At 50.2% G+C, this 20,744-nt stretch overlaps 1 protein-coding gene across 1 annotated transcript in view; it reads right to left on the bottom strand.

Moving 5' to 3' along the window:
* The window catches only part of EMILIN1 (elastin microfibril interfacer 1), a 117,643-nt gene that overhangs the window by 31,994 nt on the left and 64,905 nt on the right, over window positions 1-20,744 (bottom strand). Inside the window, exons 4-5 of the mRNA XM_075595122.1 lie at window positions 13,203-15,407; window positions 12,654-12,779 (exon numbers count right to left, since the gene is read on the bottom strand). Coding sequence (XP_075451237.1) covers window positions 12,654-12,779; window positions 13,203-15,407 — 2,331 coding nt within the window. The remainder of the gene's footprint in view (window positions 1-12,653; window positions 12,780-13,202; window positions 15,408-20,744) is intronic.

Here is a 20,744-nt window from a genome sequence, read left to right as displayed (position 1 = left end):
TCTCACCTCCTATCCCTCATCTTCCCCAATACCTGGGACCTCTCCCCTCCCACCTCTCTTCCTGCATCTCATCATACCCTCCCAGGCCTGATTTATACACCTCTCTCTAACCTCCTAATCCTCATCCCCCCCAATACCTGGGACCTCTCCCCTCCTACCTTTCTCCCTGCATCTCATCATACCCTCCCAGACCTGATTTATACACCTCTCTCTCACCTCCTACTCCTCATCTCCCCCAATAACTGGGACCTCTCCCCTCCTACCTCTCTCCCTGCATCTCATTATACCCTCCCAGGCCTGATTTATACACCTCTCTCTCACCTCCTACTCCTCATCTCCCCCAATACCTGGGACCTCTCCCCTCCTACCTCTCTCCCTGCATCTCATTATACCCTCCCAGGCCTGATTTATACACCCGCTCTCTCACCTCCTACCCCTCATATCCCCCAATACCTGGGACCTCTCCCCTCCCACCTCTCTCCCTGCATCTCATTATACCTCCCAGGCCTGATTTATACACCTCTCTCTCACCTACTCCTCATCTCCCTCAATACCTGGGACCTCTCCCCTCCTGCCTCTCTCCCTGCATCTCATCATACCTCCCAGGCCTGATTTATACACCTCTCTCTCACCTCCGACTCCTCATCTCCCCCAATACCTGGGACCTCTCCCCTCCCACCTCTCCCTGCATCTCATTATTCCCCCCCAGTCCTGATTTATACACCTCTCTCACCTCCTACCCCTCATCTCCTCCAATACCTGGGACCTCTCCCCTCCTACCTTTCTCCCTGCATCTCATTATACCCTCCCAGGCCTGATTTATACACACCTCTCTCACCTCCTACTCCTCATCTCCCCCAATACCTGGGACCTCTCCCCTCCTGCCTCTCTCCCTGCATCTCATTATACCATCCCAGGCCTGATTTATACACCTCTCTCCCACCTCCTACTCCTCATCTCCTCCAATACCTGGGACCTCTCCCCTCCTACCTCTCTCCCTGCATCTCATTATGCCCTCCCAGGCCTGATTTATACACCTCTCTCTCACCTACTCCTCATCTCCCCCAATACCCGGGACCTCTCCCCTTCTACCTCTCTCCCTGTATCTCATTATACCCTCCCAGGCCTGATTTATACACCTCTCTCGCCTCCTACTCCTCATCTCCTCCAATACCTGGGACCTCCCCCCTCCTACCTCTCCCCCTGCATCTCATCAGACCCGCCCAGGCCTGATTTATATACCTCTCTCTCACCTACTCCTAATCTCCCCCAATTCCTGGGACCTCTCCCCTTCTATCTCTCTCCCTGTATCTCATTATGCCCTCCCAGGCCTGATTTATACACCTCTCTCTCTCACCTCCTACTCCTCATCTCCCCCAATACCTGGGACCACTCCCCTCCTACCTCTCTCCCTGCATCTCATTATACCCTCCCAGGCCTGATTTATACACCTCTCTCTCTCACCTCCTACTACTCATCTCCCCTAATACCTGGGACCTCTCCTCTCCTACCTCTCTCCCTGCATCTCATCATACCCTCCCAGGCCTGATTTATACACCTCTCTCTCACCTACTCCGCCCTCCCATGCCTGATTTATACACCTCTCTCTCTCACCTCCTACTCCTCATCTCCCCCAATACCTGGGACCTCTCCCCTCCTACCTCTCTCCCTGCATCTCATTATGCCCTCCCAGGCCTGATTTATACACCTCTGTCTCTCACCTCTTACTCCTCATCTCCCCCAATACCTGGGACGTCTCCCCTCCTACCTCTCTCCCTGCATCTCATTATACCCTCCCAGGCCTGATTTATACACCCGCTCTCTCACCTCCTACCCCTCATATCCCCCAATACCTGGGACCTCTCCCCTCCCACCTCTCTCCCTGCATCTCATTATACCTCCCAGGCCTGATTTATACACCCCTCTCTCACCTACCCCTCATATCCCCCAATACCTGGGACCTCTCCCCTCCCACCTCTCTCCCTGCATCTCATTATACCTCCCAGGCCTGATTTATACACCTCTCTCTCACCTACTCCTCATCTCCCTCAATACCTGGGACCTCTCCCCTCCTGCCTCTCTCCCTGCATCTCATCATACCTCCCAGGCCTGATTTATACACCTCTCTCTCACCTCCGACTCCTCATCTCCCCCAATACCTGGGACCTCTCCCCTCCCACCTCTCCCTGCATCTCATTATTCCCCCCAGTCCTGATTTATACACCTCTCTCACCTCCTACCCCTCATCTCCTCCAATACCTGGGACCTCTCCCCTCCTACCTCTCTCCCTACATCTCATTATACCCTCCCAGGCCTGATTCATACACCTCTCTCCCACCTCCTACTCCTCATCTCCTCCAATACCTGGGACCTCTCCCCTCCCACCTCTCTCCCTGCATCTCATTATACCATCCCAGGCCTGATTTATACACCTCTCTCTCACCTACTCCTCATCTCCCCCAATACCTGGGACCTCTCCCCTCCTACCTCTCTCCCTGCATCTCATTATGCCCTCCCAGGCCTGATTTATACACCTCTCTCTCACCTACTCCTCATCTCCCCCAATACCCGGGACCTCTCCCCTTCTACCTCTCTCCCTGTATCTCATTATACCCTCCCAGGCCTGATTTATACACCTCTCTCTCACCTACTCCTCATCTCCTCCAATACCTGGGACCTCTCCCCTCCTACCTCTCTCCCTGCATCTCATTATGCCCTCCCAGGCCTGATTTATACACACCTCTCTCACCTCCTACTCCTCATCTCCTCCAATACCTGGGACCTCCCCCCTCCTACCTCTCCCCCTGCATCTCATCAGACCCGCCCAGGCCTGATTTATATACCTCTCTCTCACCTACTCCTAATCTCCCCCAATACCTGGGACCTCTCCCCTTCTATCTCTCTCCCTGCATCTCATTATGCCCTCCCAGGCCTGATTTATACACCTCTCTCTCTCACCTCCTACTCCTCATCTCCCCCAATACCTGGGACCTCTCCCCTCCTACCTCTCTCCCTGCATCTCATTATACCCTCCCAGGCCTGATTTATACACCTCTCTCTCTCACCTCCTACTACTCATCTCCCCTAATACCTGGGACCTCTCCTCTCCTACCTCTCTCCCTGCATCTCATCATACCCTCCCAGGCCTGATTTATACACCTCTCTCTCACCTACTCCACCCTCCCATGCCTGATTTATACACCTCTCTCTCTCACCTCCTACTCCTCATCTCCCCCAATACCTGGGACCTCTCCCCTCCTACCTCTCTCCCTGCATCTCATTATGCCCTCCCAGGCCTGATTTATACACCTCTCTCTCACCTACTCTGCCCTCCCATGCCTGATTTATACACCTCTCTCTCTCACCTCCTACTCCTCATCTCCCCCAATACCTGGGACCTCTCCCCTCCTACCTCTCTCCCTGCATCTCATTATGCCCTCCCAGGCCTGATTTATACACCTCTGTCTCTCACCTCCTACTCCTCATCTCCTCCAATACCTGGGACCTCTCCCCTCCAACCTCTCTCCCTGCATCTCATTATGCCCTCCCAGGCCTGATTTATACACCTCTCTCTCACCTACTCCTCATCTCCCCCAATACCTAGGACCTCTCCCCTCCAACCTCTCTCCCTGCTTCTCAATATTCCCTTCTCCCCTGGTGGCGCATGACGTCATCACGCCACGTCGCGCTGGTGCTCTGACGTCACGATGGAGGCGTCATCATCAAGGAGCAAGGCAGCAGTGATCGTGGGGGGGTGAGTACCCATTTGTGTATAAATAGTGGTATGTTTAGCATGTTCTGTAGCCCTCTCCTTGATAAAGGCAATCTATTGCCGAAACGTTGGACCTTTGGTGGCACAATAAACTGCACCCTCAGAAAGGCCGTGTGCTGCTTCCATTCCTTTGCTCAAGTACCTCTGGGATGTCTGGACCTCCCTGGACACAGCGCACCGGCAGATAAGTACCCCCCTCCAGCACCTACCAGCGGTGTGCATGTGCTTCTATATGTGTCTCAATATACCCTCCCAGGCCTGATTTATATACCTCTCTCTCTCACCTCCTACACCTCATCTCCTCCAATACCTGGGACCTCTCCTCTCCTACCTCTCTCCCTGCATCTCATTATGCCCTCCCAGGCCTGATTTATACACCTCTCTCACCTCCTACTCCTCATCTCCCCCAATATAGAACAGACATGTGCGAGGTGTCTAAACAATTTTGTCAAAAGGTACTGTAGGGTGAAAAAGATAATTATAACTATCTGACTCACACGGCCATGTGTGTGTCACCGCATATAAAGGTATCTTTAAATTCTCCTCATGGACCGCAATCAATGCCCCAGTGATCGTGCAGACAAAGTGATGGTGATGAATGACCGTGAAAATAAATAAAATAATAAATATTGACTCCCACGGCCGTGTGTGAGTCACTGCCCATAAGTGTTTTCTTTCACTTCTGCGTCTTCTGGGTCTGTCTCTCCACAGGGCGACCTAGCACTCGTGCCAAGCGCAGTCCCATACACACATCCAGGAGAATAGGAGTTAAATCACACTTTATTAACTAAGAAACAATAAACAGCTAAAAAACCTCTCACACAGCGAGCAGCCTTGTGAATGTCCGCTCCTCGTTGCTCCTAACAGTGTCACTGAATACCGCGTCCGGAAACAGAGGGGAGACTGTAGTTTGTCTGGGATTACGGAGTCCTAGATTGCTCAGCAGGCTACGCGTTTCGCACAGAATACGTGCTTCGTCAGGCCGTGAACGTGAAGGGGTAGGAAGGTGAACATGTAGTCCTTGGGAGCTGCTGATAAAGATACCTTTATATGCGGTGACACACACATGGCCGTGTGAGTCAGATAGTTATAATTATCTTTTTCACCCTACAGTACCTTTTGACAAAATTGTTTAGACACCTCACACATGTCTGTTCTATATTGGGTTATAAGCATATATCAGCACTTGTGCTTCCCCTTTCCCATTCCCTGAGCATGGTTGGTTGCATGCTTGGAATTTATTCTCCAATACAGTGTTTCTACTGACAATTGTTTTATATATCTTTTGTTTTATGGTTTGCGCTCCCCACATCTGTTACACTACTTACCTCAAGGATCCAGGGAGATTCTGTACCGGCTAGAGCTGCACCAAACCACTCCGGGCCGGTATTAAATATTTATTTCATTTTATCTACGGCACTTTTGCGTTTTATTATTGTCTTGATTTGGGAAGCGCCTCAGTTTTTGTTCCATTGTCATCTCCCCCAATACCTGGGACCTCTCCCCTCCTACATCTCTCTCTGCATCTCATTATACCCTCCCAGGCCTGATTTATACACCTCTCTCTCACCTCCTACTCCTCATCTCCTCCAATACCTGGGACCTCTCCCCTCCTACCTCTCTCCCTGCATCTCATTATACCCTCCCAGGCCTGATTTATATACCTCTCTCACCTCCTACTCCTCATCTCCCCCAATACCTGGGACCTCTCCCCTCCTACCTCTCTCCCTGCATCTCATTATACCCTCCCAGGCCTGATTTATACACCTCTCTCTCACCTCCTACTCCTCATCTCCCCCAATACCTGGCACCTCTCCCCTCCTACCTCTCTCCCTGCATCTCATTATACCCTCCCAGGCCTGATTTATACACCTCTCTCTCACCTCCTACTCCTCATCTCCCACAATACCTGGGACCTCTCTCCCTGCATCTCATTATACCCTCCCAGGCCTGATTTATACACCTCTCTCACCTCCTACTCCTCATATCCTCCAATACCTGGGACCTCTCCCCTCCTCCATCTCTCCCTGCATCTTATTATACCCCCCAGGCCTGATTTATACACCTGCTCTCACCTAGTCCTCATCTCCCCCAATACCTTGGACCTCTCCCCTCCTACCTCTCTCCCTGTATCTCATTATGCCCTCCCAGGCCTGATTTATACACCTCTCTCTCACCTCCTACTCCTCATCTCCCCCAATACCTGGGACCTCTATCCCTGCATCTCATTATACCCTCCCAGGCCTGATTTATACACCTCTCTCACCTCCTACTCCTCATCTCCTCCAATACCTGGGACCTCTCCCCTCCTACATCTCTCCCTGCATCTCATTATACCCCCCCAGGCCTGATTTATACACCTGCTCTCACCTAGTCCTCATCATCCCCCAATACCTGGGACCTCTCCCCTCCTACCTCTCTCCCTGCATCTCATTATACCCTCCCAGGCCTGATTTATACACCTCTCTCTCACCTCCTACTCCTCATCTCCCCCAATACCCGGGACCTCTCCCCTCCTACCTCTCTCCCTGTATCTCATTATGCCCTCCCAGGCCTGATTTATACACCTCTCTCTCACCTCCTACTCCTCATCTCCCCCAATACCTGGGACCTCTCCCCTCCTACCTCTCTCCCTGCATCTCATTATACCCCCCCAGGCCTGATTTATACACCTGCTCTCACCTAGTCCTCATCTCCCCCAATACCTGGGACCTCTCCCCTCCTACCTCTCTCCCTGCATCTCATTATACCCTCCCAGGCCTGATTTATACACCTCTCTCTCACCTCCTACTCCTCATCTCCCCCAATACCCGGGACCTCTCCCCTCCTACCTCTCTCCCTGCATCTCATTATACCCCCCAGGCCTGATTTATACACCTCTCTCACCTACTCCTCATCTCATCCAATACCTGGGACCTCTCCCCTCCTACCTCTCTCCCTGCCTCTCATGATACCCTCCCAGGCCTGATTTATACACCTCTCTCTCACATCCTACTCCTCATCTCCCCCAATATCTGGGACCTCTCTCTCTCTCTCTCTCTCACATCCTACTCCTCATCTCCCCCAATACCTGGGACCTCTCCCCTCCTACCTCTCTCCCTGCCTCTCATTATACCCTCCCAGGCCTGATTTATACACCTCTCTCTCACATCCTACTCCTCATCTTCCCCAATACCTGGGACCTCTCCCCTCCCACCTCTCTCCCTGTATCTCATTATACCCTCCCAGGCCTGATTTATACACCTCTCTCTCTCTCCTCCACATTTGGACCAATTCCAGCACCCACAAGGATGGTCACTACTTAGACCTACAGTAGTGTTTAGAAAAAACTATTCCCTTTCTGATTTCTCCATCGCCTCCTTTCTGCTCTCTTATAATCACCTCCTAATATTTCCCTTACATCTCTCTTACCTGTTCCACTCGCTACTCTTCAGACCTTCAATTACTTGACCTCTCTGTTCTGGTATCTACTCTAACCTCCTTCTCTCTTCTTCCTCTGAACCTTTCAATCTTGTCAACTCGTATAACTCTATCCTCTTCTCCTTGCTTGATCTATATGCCCCTTCTGGGCTCGTACACACATATCCCTCTAACCACATTTTCTCTGTAATTTACTCCTTCCTCCGACCTTCTCCCACTTCCCACCATTCCTTTACTTTTCCTCAACCTTTTCCAAATACTTTAAAGGCAAGGTGGATGTTATTCACAAGGAGATTCCTTCTGCCCCTTCCCCGTCCTCTCTGCTTCTACCTGAATCTCCTTCCACTTTTGACTCCTTTTCTCCTGTTACAGAGTTGGACGTTTCTGAGCTGATTTTCTCCCTCTGCCCTCTCTATCCTATCCCGTCACACCTTATTAGAGCTCTTAGTCCTCACTCTCACCCACATCTTCAATTCCTCCCTATCCTCTCGCATTTTTGCCTCCTTCTTTATCCATGCGGTTCTCATCCCTATTCTCAAAAACACCCTAGACCTTATGTGCCTTACTAACTACCGCCCTGTATCCCTCCTGTCGTATTCCTCCAAATTGTATTGTATTGTATTGTATGTCTTTATTTATATAGCGCCATTAGTGTACATAGCGCTTCACAGTAGTAATACATGTGTTAATCAAATAAATAACAGATAATATAAATAACAGATCATGGGAATAAGTGCTTTAGACATAAAAGTAACATTTCGGAAGAGGAGTCCCTGCCCCGAGGAGCTTACAGTCTAATTGGTAGGTAGGGAGAACATACAGAGACAGTAGGAGGGAGTTCTGGTAAGTGCATCTGCAGGGGGCCAAGCTTTATGTGCCATGTGTTCAGAATATCCACAGTGCTATTCATATGCTTCTTTAAGCAAGTGTGTCTAGAATGTCTCGTATTCTCCCGTATGACTTTCTTCATTCCCATGCCCTCCTGGACCCTTTTTACAATCTGGTTTTGTAGAGCTCACTCAACAGAGACTTTTCTTACTAAAGAAACCGATGATCTCCATGAAGCCAAATCGCATGGTCATTGGTTTTCCCTCCTAATTCTACTTGATCTCTCTGCTGCTTTTGATAGTCAATCACTCTCTCCTTCATGTTCTACTCTCTTGGTATCAGCAACAAAGCTCTATCCTGGTTCTCATCATACCTCTCCCATCACACAAGCAAATCCAGAGCGAGTGTGACGCACAGCCAAAGAGAGTGAGTCCACCATATCATAAAACATAAGTCCTTTATTCGTCCATATGCAGAAACAGAAGTGGAAACTCCCACATGTTTCGTGCCCCAGCACTTTTTCAAGGAGTGCCAGTCCCGGTACCTCGCCCCTTCAGGGATTATTGGTCCCCATGAAGACAGCAGACCACTGAAGAACTGTGTTTAGTCTGTCCTGTAGCCCCCGTACCAGTGCTGTGGACTTATATAATAGATACTTATATCCTAGATCCGTCACTAGAGCGCTTGCACCACGGAACATTCTCTCCCATCACACAGTCTCGGTTGCGAACATGTTTTCTATTGATCTGTCTGTGGGTATACGTCAGGGCTCTGTTCTGGGACCTCTCACTTTCTCTCTACATACTATCACTTGGTGACCTCATTAACTCTTTTGGCCTTAGATATAATCTCTATGCGGATGACACACACACAAATCTACCCACCCCTGCTCTCACTCCTGCAATCCAGTTCCAACGCTCTGATTGCCTTCTGGCTACATGCTCATGGATGGTCCGCTGCCACCTTAAGCGTAATGTCTTACACTAAGCTCCAGGGTTACACCGTAGCACAGGTGGTTCTATGAAGGCACATTTGCTCCAGCAATGATTAGATATATAATATCATTATATTAGTTATTATTTTATATTCTATTTTTTTACTAATATTCATTTTCATTGCTTAATGCTCATTTGCATTGTTCCCATTTGTGTTCTGCAAATGTTTTTTTCAGTTTTTCTTAGTTTTTCAAAAGTTTGTTATGCTTTTTGTCCATTTACGGACTGATTAACGTTTGTTTTGTTCTTAATACCATGTCCGCTGATACCACTGACCAATCGGAAGAACACTACGTCAGTGCGACCCGCTTTTGGGGCGCATGATGATGATGACGTCATTTACATCGATTAGTGGCACAAATGTATCTCCTTAAAAACACTTGCATTTGTACTGTGTGCTCACACTTTGATAAAGTCCTTCTGGACGAAACGCGTAGGTGTGTTTCTACACTGCCATTGTGAGCTGCTTGTGCAATAAATAATTTTTGTGCAATCTGAAGTTGCCCTGGAATATTTGTTCTTCCTGGATTTTGGCTGTGCTCCTGCCTTGTACTACACTTCTTGCTTCTACTTTCGAGGACTGACCGCCCTCGAGTGACTTGTTTGTCCTGGACCATGACTGGCAGGTAATGGGCAAAAGCTCTGTAATATTTACCTAAACCAGTACCTGTTATGCATTTATTCCTTATATTGGAAGTTTAATATAGTGGCCAATTTATGGTGGACACCACTAGGTCCTTATCTCCCCTGAATTGTTTCTATACGAGTCCAGTTATTATGGACACTTAAGCAAATACTCTGGACATTTATTGAGCTTGTTTCGAAACAAAAAAGAAAACAGAGCATACATGTGTTTGTGAGCACCATTCACCACTTATCGCTCCTCCTATTTCCCCCCGAAATCTGGCCCAACATCCCTTTTTCCATCATCACAGTAAACGGTACTACCATCATCCTGTCATCAAAGCATATTGCCTAGGAGTAACGTTCAACTCTTCCCTTTCCATCTCCATTCACATTCACGACACTGGCTAAAGTTTGTCGCTTCTTTCTCTGTAATATTACCAAGATCCGCCCATTCTTCTGTCAATCTACTGCTAAAACTCTAATACATGCCCTTGTCCTCTCCTGCTTGGATTACTGTAACATACTGCTAACAGGCCTCCCTGCCTCACAACTTTCTCATTTGCAATCTATCCAAAATTCGGCTGCTAGAATCATTTCACTTTCTCCCAAAATAGTCTCCCCTAATCTCCTCCTTACATCCCTCTCCTGGCTTCCCATCAAGTTTTGGATCATCTATACAGTTCTCTTCCTTACCTTCAAGACTTTCCACTCACCCGTTCCTCCCTACATATCAGCTTTGCTCTCTTGCTATGCCTCTGCTCGTCTCCTGCACGCTACCCTTAACTGTCTCCTTTCCAGCTCCTTCACCTCTTCTGCTCTCTCACCTTAAACCGTTTTACCTCACTGCCCCTTACCTGTGGAACTCCCTCACACTCAATATACTGTACACCTAGCACCTTCTCTCCCAAGAGAAACCTTAAAACTCACCCGCTAAATGAAGCATTTCAATAGCTTGGACTCATAGCTACTATCCCACACTCTGTCACTCCTACCAAGCATTGTGCCCAAGCACTGCCATCTACTGCACTTACCCACCATCAAGGCTAGGCACTGCCATCTATTGCACTAACCCACCATCAAGGCCAGACACTGCCATCTATTGCACTTACCCACCATCAAGGCCAGGCACTGTCATCTACTGCACTTACCCACCATCAAGGCTAGGCACTGCCATCTACTGCACTTATCCACCATCAAGGCCAGACACTGCCATCTATTGCACTTACCCACCATCAAGGCCAGGCACTGTCATCTACTGCACTTACCCACCATCAAGGCTAGGCACTGCCATCTACTGCACTTATCCCCGCACCTGCTGCCTCTGTAACTCTCCCAACATACCGCTTAGATTGTAAGCTCTCCGGGGCAGGGATTTCCTTCCCTATTGTGTGATCTTGTTTGTTGCACTTATTGTATTATTATAACTCCCTGTACTGTATTGTCTCTTATGAAGCACCAAGTACAGCTGTGGGCGCGATATAAATAAAGATATACATACATACATTCAGGTCCCTCTGTCAATGAATGGGCTAACCCAGGTAATACCCAGAGAATTGTTGTGGGGTTCCCGCCATCTTTGTGTGTATCAGTTCTGACTCATACTCCAGGGTTCCATGTTTACATTGGGCATGGATTGATGTTTTTATTCATTTAATTCACTTTATCTCTGGGTATTAGGGCATGTTTGCCCTCTTTCCCCTATTGTGATTTTTTCAGCTGTTGTATACAGCCCTTTTTGTTTTTTTTGCACTCCCAGTACCATATATATGTGTGTGTGTGTGTGTGTGTGTGTGTGTGTGTGTGTGTGTGTGTGTGTGTGTGTGTGTGTGTGTGTGTGTGTGTGTGTGTGTGTGTGTGTGTGTGTGTGTGTGTGTGGCTAGGTCTGTCTGGTCCCACCACTATTGAAGCTTAACCAGCGAAACGCAGTGGTGGCTGGGTCTGTCTGGTCCCACCACTATTGAAGCTTAACCAGCGAAACGCAGTGGTATCCGAGTCTGTCTGGTCCCACCCCTAACGAAGCCTAACCAGCGAAACGCAGCGGTGGCTGGCGTCACAGCCTGTTTGCCCCCGCCTTTTCTCAAAGAACCGTCGGCGCAGCACGAACTACCCATGAGTTCCAGGCGTGATGTTTTCTTCTCTATCTATCGTGTTGGATCACCACAGAAACACCCATCTACCGGATGAGATACTTGGGAGGGGGTTCGTATGGAGCCATTGATATTCCCCATCGCAACTTTGCTCTTTGTATTTACACCCAAGGAGATGATGGCACACGGTGTATACACTGATGAACTGGTTGAGGCACTCTAGATGTTGGTGAATCGCTATGCCAGCTTAATATTCTTATGAGGCAACCATTATATAATTTATTGTCATTTTGAGGACTGATGAATTACCTACATTACTTGCGGAGTGGATACACTTTTCTGGATTCTACTACGGTGGTTGCTATTTTTCTACAAACCGACAGTGGTTTGATAGATACATTATTGCACACCATCACACTTTGTTGCTATATACTAACCATTCGCATATATAGGTCTACTAGGGATACAAAGTTGATTTATATAAGAAAGTCTATTCGGGAGAAATCCATGTTTTGCTCTGCTTTTTATATATTTGTGATTGCTGTGCTTTACTAATATGACTGTTATTTATTAGATACATATTTGCTATGTATTACCTTGGAATAGTCCTCCACACTTCATGAGGGGACTTACTGTTACTCCCATTGACGCTTGGTTCACTGTTGGTGAATTTTGGAGTTTGCAAGGGCACTTTATCAGTATTACTAGGGGCTTGAACTAGTGGTGGACGTTTTTGTATTTTTTAAATGTTATTGTGTATGTCCTGTCCACTGTTCATTATAATAATAATAATAAATAGTATTTTGATATTTTTTACACACCTCCGTGAGTGCCCACATTTTTTGGCGTTTCTGGGACCCTCTCTGTTGTGGGGATCCCGCCCTCTTTGTGTGTATCAATACTCAGAGAATGCCCCCTTCTCACCTGGAGGTCCAACAGGCCCCAGTTTACCAGCAACACCATCTTTGCCGGTTGGTCCAGGATGTCCTTGTGGGCCTGGTGGTCCTTGTTTCCCTAGAGGGCCAGGAGGTCCAGGAAGTCCAGGGGGCCCTAGAACAAGAACAAAGAGAATTCTCACAAAAGTTTATGCACATCTTCCAAATTAACTTGGGACATTAATTGATGCCCGCATTAATTAAACTGGGTCTGTAAAATGTACGTATAACATGGCCCACTCAAAGTGACACATGCTGGAGGGACCTATTATTCTTCCTGCCTGAGATACAGTGACACAGACACAAGAAGCCTATACCTCATTGAGCCTCCCAATGCTGAGTGACATTGTAACAGACAGAGGGAACTGTCCCACTGGAGGGTGACACAGTGACTCTCTCTTCACACTACTGATGTGTGTATGTGTGTATGTATGCGTGTGTATGTATGTATGTATGTATGTATGTATGTATGCCCCTCCCCATCAGTGACGCATTTTTACTATACATAGCTCACATTCATCTTTGGGCATTTTCTTACCCATGAAGTCTTGCAGGGTGAAGTTCTGGAACTCAGTAGACAGAACCAGCATGGAACTATTCAGGTTGTTGAGCCTCTTGTTTATTCCGTTCAGCTGACTGTTGTGAAGCTTCTCGAACCAGGCACTGTGTGTCCTCACCGTGTTGTTCATTTCCTGCACACAGCCCCAGAGACCAGTCACGTGCTTGCTTAGGGTTTCCTTGATCTTGTGCAGGCTCCCTGACACTGTATCCAGCTTGAGGCACACATTCTCCAGTTTGGAAACCCTGTCCTCCAGCCCACCTGCAGAGCGTCTGCAATCTCGGGTCTCTTCTATCACCGTGCTCCCGAACCTCCTGATCTCCTTCTGCACATTCTCAAACTTCTCTGTGTTTTCTCCAACGTGCTCAGTCACATCCTCCTGGATCTTGTTTATCTCAGAGATGATCTTGTCCTTGGTAGTCCCCAGCTCATGGATGTCTGTCTGGTGCTTTCCCACAATCTCTTGCAGGTCTTTGATTGTGTCATTCAGGGAGCTGAAGGTCACAATGATGCTGGAGAGCTCCCCCTGCATGGACTTTAAGTCTATGTTGGAGCTCCCACCAAAGACGCTGAAGCCATCAAGGGCCTTGTTGAAGCCAATGTGGTCCTTGCCCTCCTCAGCTTTCTTGTGGAAGAGCTGGCAGGTGCTCTTGCATTCCTCCACCTCTTCCTTTAGCTTGCCCACCTCCTCCTGTAGGTTGGAGCATACTTGCCCACAGCTCTTGTAATCAAACTGTATCATTCTGGTGAGGGACTTCAAGTCATTCTCCATGTTAATCAGCTTCCCGTTGGTCTCGTTCTGAAATTGATTCACATCTCTGCTTGTGGAATCAGAGGTATCCATCCCTGTGAGGATGGAGGTCGTTAGTCTGTCTTCCAGGTTGCTCACATCAGAAGACATCTTAATTAGAGACTCCCCGTTAGCTTCCACCTGCACCTTCACATTAGTCAGCTCATCCTCCAAACCACTGAGGGTGTCCCGCATGGAGTCCCCAGAGACCCGGAGCTGGGCGATGTCTGAAACAATGACGCGGATCTGATCTTCATTGGCCTTCACCTTTCTCTCAAGGTTAGAGAATGTGTCCTTCATGTCAAAGCTGTGTGTGCCACATTGGTCCGTGCAGCTGTTTACTGTGGCCTTTACCTGGTTTCTCAGATCCTCAATGTCCAGGACAACTTTGTCCAGAATCCCCTCATTCTTACTCAGTGAGTTCTTCAGGGAGTTAATATCCAGGGCCAGGCTTGTCATGGTCTGACCCACTGAGTCTTCAAACCCAGAGCTGTTTCCCAACTCTGTAAGGAGAATGTTGATTTTTTCCTCGTTGCCATGAATGCGGTCTTCCAGGTCACTCCTTAGCTTGCTGATCTCCTCCTGGAAGTAGTTCTGCAAATCATCACGGTAATGGTAGTAATGGTCCACCAGGTTCCTTTGAGTGGTATTCATTCTGCCCTCAATGTCTTCCAAACGGCTGCTTAAGTCATTGTCTACCTGAGGGATGTCATCATTGTGGTTCCCATTCAGTTTGCTGTCCAGGCGGACAGTAAGAGCAATGACAGACCCAGAAAGAGTCTCTGCTCTTCTTTCTGACTCTCCCACTCTGTTGCGGAGATCAGCAACTTCGGAACAGCAGTCCTTGGGCAAACGTGTGGACAGCTGTACCACATGAGCCTGGATATTCTGCACAGCCTCCCGGTTCCGTTGGTCCACAGAGCTAATCAGCTTCTCCAAGCCTCGTATGCGGTCCCTGTCCTCGTTCTGCTGGTTCCGGAATCCCTCCACCCCAGACAGGCAGGCAGAGCATGACTGCTGCATCCTTCTTTCCACATCCTTCAGGATGTCCCCCCGCAGGTCTGTAAACTTCTGGGTAACCGTGTTGTCGGTGCTGCCTGGGTGCTTTCCATTTGCATTGTTAAGATTTCCCAGCTCCTCGTCGTGGTCGGCAATCCTGTTATCGAGCTGTGTCAGCCGCCTCTGGATGTCATTCAGCGTCTCCTTCATCTCAGGTTGGCCGGAGGCCGAATCCGCCAGCTGCTTCCCGTTCAGGACATTCTCCAGTGTCAGTCGGATCTCTGACTGGAACTTGTCAGTCATTCCCTGCATGGTGGACTGGAGGTTGTTCAGCTCTTTGGTCAGACTCTGGACCTTGTCCTCCAGCTGCTTCACCTTCTCCGAGTCCCCGCGGCCTAGGAAAGGACACAGAGAGTTCAGCAGATTCCAAGGAACAGAAAGCAAGAATATTTCTAAGGAGGAAAGTTTGAGCCATGGGAAAGTTAGTAATATTATTATTTACTGGTTTGTGTGTTGTCAAACTTTTGTGCAACCGGAAACAAACTATTTAAAATGTATATGGGCAACAACATACACAACAATGGGATTAGAGCATTAAACATAAAAGTAACTGTAAGTGGGAATCTCCATGTCAAAAAGCTTACAATCTAATGGTCCCAAAAATAAACGGAAATGAGCTTTGTAAGAGGGTGGCAGAGGGAGGGGTGTTACTGGGAACGCCTCCTTTTATCAAACCTTGATGATGAGATAGAGAGCTCAGGAACACTGAAGAGAAGAGCGATCCCAAGATAGGATGAGGAGAGTAAGAGAGACCTCAGGAAGGAAATAACTGCAGAGACACAGGAAACACATGTTAGCAGAGGGCACGAGGTCAGGACACGTTGCAAAGTGAGGGATTGGAAAAAATGAAAAGCATTAGAGAGAGGAGGGAAGTTCTGAATTTAACGTAGGATTTAAAGGTAATCAGCAGAAGGATCAGAAACAGAAACTCATCTAGGTGTAACACGGACTGCAGAACATGCAGTGGGGAGGGGGAGATGTGCAGAGGTTGCAGTGGGGAGGGATGTGCAGAGGTTGCAGTGGGGAGGGGGAGATGTGCAGAACATGCAGTGGGGAGGGGGAGATGTGCAGAGGTTGCAGTGGGGAGGGATGTGCAGAGGTTGCAGTGGGGAGGGGGAGATGTGCAGAACATGCAGTGGGGAGGGGGAGATGTGCAGAGGTTGCAGTGGGGAGGGATGTGCAGAGGTTGCAGTGGGGAGGGATGTGCAGAGGTTGCAGTGGGGAGGGGGAGATGTGCAGAGGTTGCAGTGGGGAGGGGGAGATGTGCAGAGGTTGCAGTGGGGAGGGGGAGATGTGCAGAGGTTGCAGTGGGGAGGGGGAGATGTGCAGAGGTTACAGTGGGGAGGGATGTCCAGAGTTTACATTGGGGAGGGATGTGCAGAGGTTGCAGTGGGGAGGGGGAGATGTGCAGAGGTTGCAGTGGGGAGGGGGAGATGTGCAGAGGTTACAGTGGGGAGGGGGAGATGTGCAGAGGTTGCAGTGGGGAGGGGGAGATGTGCAGAGGTTGCAGTGGGGAGGGGGAGATGTGCAGAGGTTACAGTGGGGAGGGATGTGCAGAGGTTACAGTGGGGAGGGAGAGATGTGCAGAGGTTGCAGTGGGGAGAGATATGCAGAGGTTGCAGTGGGGAGAGATGTGCAGAGGTTAAAGTGGGGAGAGATGTGCAGAGGTTACAGTGGGAGGGGGAGATGTGCAGAGGTTACAGTGGGGAGGGATGTGCAGAGGTTACAGTGGGAGGGGGAGATGTGCAGAGGTTACAGTGGGGAGGGATGTGCAGAGGTTGCAGTGGGGAGGGGGAGATGTGCAGAGGTTGCAGTGGGGAGGGAGAGATGTGCAGAGGTTGCAGTGGGGAGGGAGGGATGTACAGAGGTTACAGTGGGGAGGGGGAGATGTGCAGAGGTTGCAGTGGGGAGGGATGTGCAGAGGTTGCAGTGGAGAGGGAGGGATGTGCAGAGGTTGCAGTGGGGAGGGAGAGATGTGCAGAGGTTGCTGTGGGGAGGGAGAGATGTGCAGAGGTTGCAGTGGGGAGGGAGAGATGTGCAGAGGTTGCAGTGGGGAGGGGGAGATGTGCAGAGGTTGCAGTGGGGAGGGGGAGATGTGCAGAGGTTGCAGTGGGGAGGGGGAGATGTGCAGAGGTTGCAGTGGGGAAGGGGAGATGTGCAGAGGTTGCAGTGGGGAGGGGGAGATGTGCAGAGGTTGCAGTGGGGAAGGGGAGATGTGCAGAGGTTGCAGTGGGGAGGGGGAGATGTGCAGAGGTTGCAGTGGGGAAGGGGAGATGTGCAGAGGTTGCAGTGGGAAGGGGGAGATGTGCAGAGGTTGCAGTGGGGAAGGGGAGATGTGCAGAGTTTGCAGTGGGAAGGGGGAGATGTGCAGAGGTTGCAGTGGGGAAGGGGAGATGTGCAGAGGTTACAGTGGGGAGGGGGAGATGTGCAGAGGTTGCAGTGGGGAGGGGGAGATGTGCAGAGGTTGCAGTGGGGAGGGGGAGATGTGCAGAGGTTGCAGTGGGGAAGGGGAGATGTGCAGAGGTTGCAGTGGGGAGGGGGAGATGTGCAGATGTTGCAGTGGGGAGGGAGAGATGTGCAGAGGTTGCAGTGGGGAAGGGGAGATGTGCAGAGGTTGCAGTGGGGAGGGGGAGATGTGCAGAGGTTGCAGTGGGGAAGGGGAGATGTGCAGAGGTTGCAGTGGGGAGGGGGAGATGTGCAGAGGTTGCAGTGGGGAGGGAGAGATGTGCAGAGGTTGCAGTGGGGAGGGAGAGATGTGCAGAGGTTGCAGTGGGGAGGGATGTGCAGAGGTTGCAGTGGGGAGGGGGAGATGTGCAGAGGTTGCAGTGGGGAGGGGGGATGTGCAGAGGTTGCAGTGGGGAGGGGGAGATGTGCAGAGGTTGCAGTGGGGAGGGGGAGATGTGCAGAGGTTGCAGTGGGGAGGGGGAGATGTGCAGAGGTTGCAGTGGGGAGGGACAGATCCTGGCAATGTTGTTGGGGATGAAACAACAAGTGAAGTCTTCAGTAACACCAGGAAATGGGAGAAATTGGGCTGCTAATTACTGAGCTATAAATGGGAGCAATGGGTGTGTGCCTGTACAATAAGGGTGAGCTCTGTGTACAAGGGTGAGCTCTGTGTACAAGGGTGAGCTCTGTGTACAAGGGTGAGCTCTGTGTGTACAAGTGTGAGCTCTGTGTACAGTATTAGGGTGAGTTCTGTATATGAGTGTGCATTGTATACAGTATACAGGTGAGATATGTATATGAGGATGAACATTGTATACAGTATGAGGGCGCGCTCTGCATATAAGGGGGAGCTCTGTGTACAGTATAAGGATGAGCTCTGTTTATAAGGATGACTCTGTATAGAAGGGTGAGCTCTGTCTCCAGTATAAGGATGGGCTCTGTAAATAAGCGTAACCATTGTATACAGTATAAGGATGTGCTCTGTAAATAAGCGTAACCATTGTATACAGTATAAGGGTGAGCTCTGTGTATAAGGTTGAGCTCTGCATATAAGGGTGAGCTCTGTATATAAGGGGGAGCTCTGTATACAGTATAAATATGAGCTCTGTATATAAGGGTGTGACGGTAGGGGGTAACCTGGCTCACAAATAAAGGTTAAGCCAGTTTTGGTTACCCCTGATCTGAGTTAGCTCCTGGACCCGGTAACATTGTATTGTTACCATGTGTTACCTGTAATAAAAGTATTTTTGTGTTTTTCCCTTTCCGTGCGTGCTAGCAAGCGGGGATTGCTGGGGGATGAGTTTCCGTGCGTGCCAGCGAGCAGGGATTGCAGGGGGGTGAGTTTCCGTGCGTGTTAGCGAGCGGGGATTGCTGGGGGGTGAGTTTCCGTGCGTGCCAGCGAGAAGGATTGCTGGGGGGTGAGTTTCCGTGCGTGCTAGCGAGCAGGGATTGCTGGGGGGTGAGTTTCCGTGCGTGCTAGCAAGCGGGGATTGCTGGGGGGTGAGTTTCCGTGCGTGCTAGCAAGCAGGGATTGCTGGGGGGTGAGTTTCCGTGCGTGCTAGCGAGCAGGGATTGCTGGGGGGTGAGTTTCCGTGCGTGCTAGCGAGCAGGGATTGCTGGGGGATGGGTTTCCGTGCGTGCCAGCGAGCAGGGATTGCTGGGGGATGAGTTTCCGGGCGTGCCAGCAAGCAGGGATTGCTGGGGGATGAGTTTCCGGGCGTGCCAGCGAGCAGGGATTGCTGGGGGGTGAGTTTCCGTGCGTGCCAGCGAGCAGGGATTGCTGGCGGGTGAGTTTCCGTGCGTGCCAGCGAGCAGGGATTGCTGGGGGATGAGTTTCCGGGCGTGCCAGCGAGCAGGGATTGCTGGGGGATGAGTTTCCGTGCGTGCTAGCGAGCAGGGATTGCTAGGGGATGAGTTTCCGTGCGTGCTAGCGAGCAGGGATTGCTAGGGGATGAGTTTCCGTGCGTGCCAGCGAGCAGGGATTGCTGGGGGACTAGTTTCCGTGCGTGCTAGCGAGCAGAGATTGCTAGGGGATGAGTTTCTGTGCGTGCTAGCGAGCAGGGACTGCTGGGGGATGTGTTTCCGGGTGTGCCAGCGAGCAGGGATTGCTGGGGGGGTGAGTTTCCGTGCGTGCTAGCGAGCGGGGATTGCTGGAGGGGGGGGGGTGAGTTTCCGTGCGTGCTAGTGAGCAGGGATTGCTGGGGGATGAGTTTCTGTGCGTGCCAGCTAGAGGGGATTGCTGGGGGGTGAGTTTCCGTGCGTGCTAGCGAGCAGGGATTGCTGGGGGGTTAGTTTCCATGCGTGCTAGCGAGCGGGGATTGCTGGGGGATGAGTTTCCGTGCGTGCTAGCGAGCAGGGATTGCTGGGGTATGAGTTTCCGTGCGTGCCAGCGAGCAGGGATTGCTGGGGGGTGAGTTTCCAGGCGTGCCAGCGAGCAGGGATTGCTGGGGGATGAGTTTCCGTGCGTGCTAGCGAGCAGGGATTGCTGGGGGGTTAGTTTCCGTGTGTGCTAGCGAGCAGGGATTGCTGGGGTATGAGTTTCCGTGCGTGCCAGCGAGCGGGGATTGCTGGGGGATGGGTTTCCGTGCGTGCTAGCGAGCAGGGATTGCTGGGGCATGAGTTTCCGTGCGTACTAGCGAGCAGGTATTGCTAGGGGATGAGTTTCCGTGCGTGCTAGCGAGCAGGGATTGCTGGGGGGTGAGTTTCCATTCGTGCTAGCGAGCAGGGATTGCTGGGGGATGAGACAGAAGCAGGGAAGTGCTGCTTTGCCCGTGGGGGCTCAGAGTGAAAGTCTCTGTAAAAAACAAACAAAAAAAAACACCGCTACTTTATGTAAAGCTTGTTTGTAACCCTGATGAATTTTTTCCTGAATGATTTCTTGTGTGAAAGTCATGCTGATTAACATCTGTACAAACAAAATATGAATATTAGTTGCTCATGATGAAATCTAAATTTTAAAAGGTTTTAAAAAAAGGTGTACACCGAATAAGGGAGAAATACCTCACAACGGAAGGGGAGTATATTCAGCTCGGTCCCTGGTTATAGTTTGAAAGGTTTATTCGTCCTGGCCAGGCGGATACTTTTTAAACCGGACACATTTCTTTTCGTTTGTGGTATTTCTATCTTAATAAAAGGAGGGTCACAGCCTCTCCCTTACAGTTTAAAGAATGCGAAGCATTCACATTAAAATTAACTAGCTGTGCTTAAGCAGTTTATTCATGAGTAAA

Source organism: Ascaphus truei, chromosome 4, assembly GCF_040206685.1.
Source record: "Ascaphus truei isolate aAscTru1 chromosome 4, aAscTru1.hap1, whole genome shotgun sequence".
NCBI lineage: Eukaryota > Metazoa > Chordata > Amphibia > Anura > Ascaphidae > Ascaphus > Ascaphus truei.
This window is presented reverse-complemented; position numbering and strand designations above follow the sequence as displayed.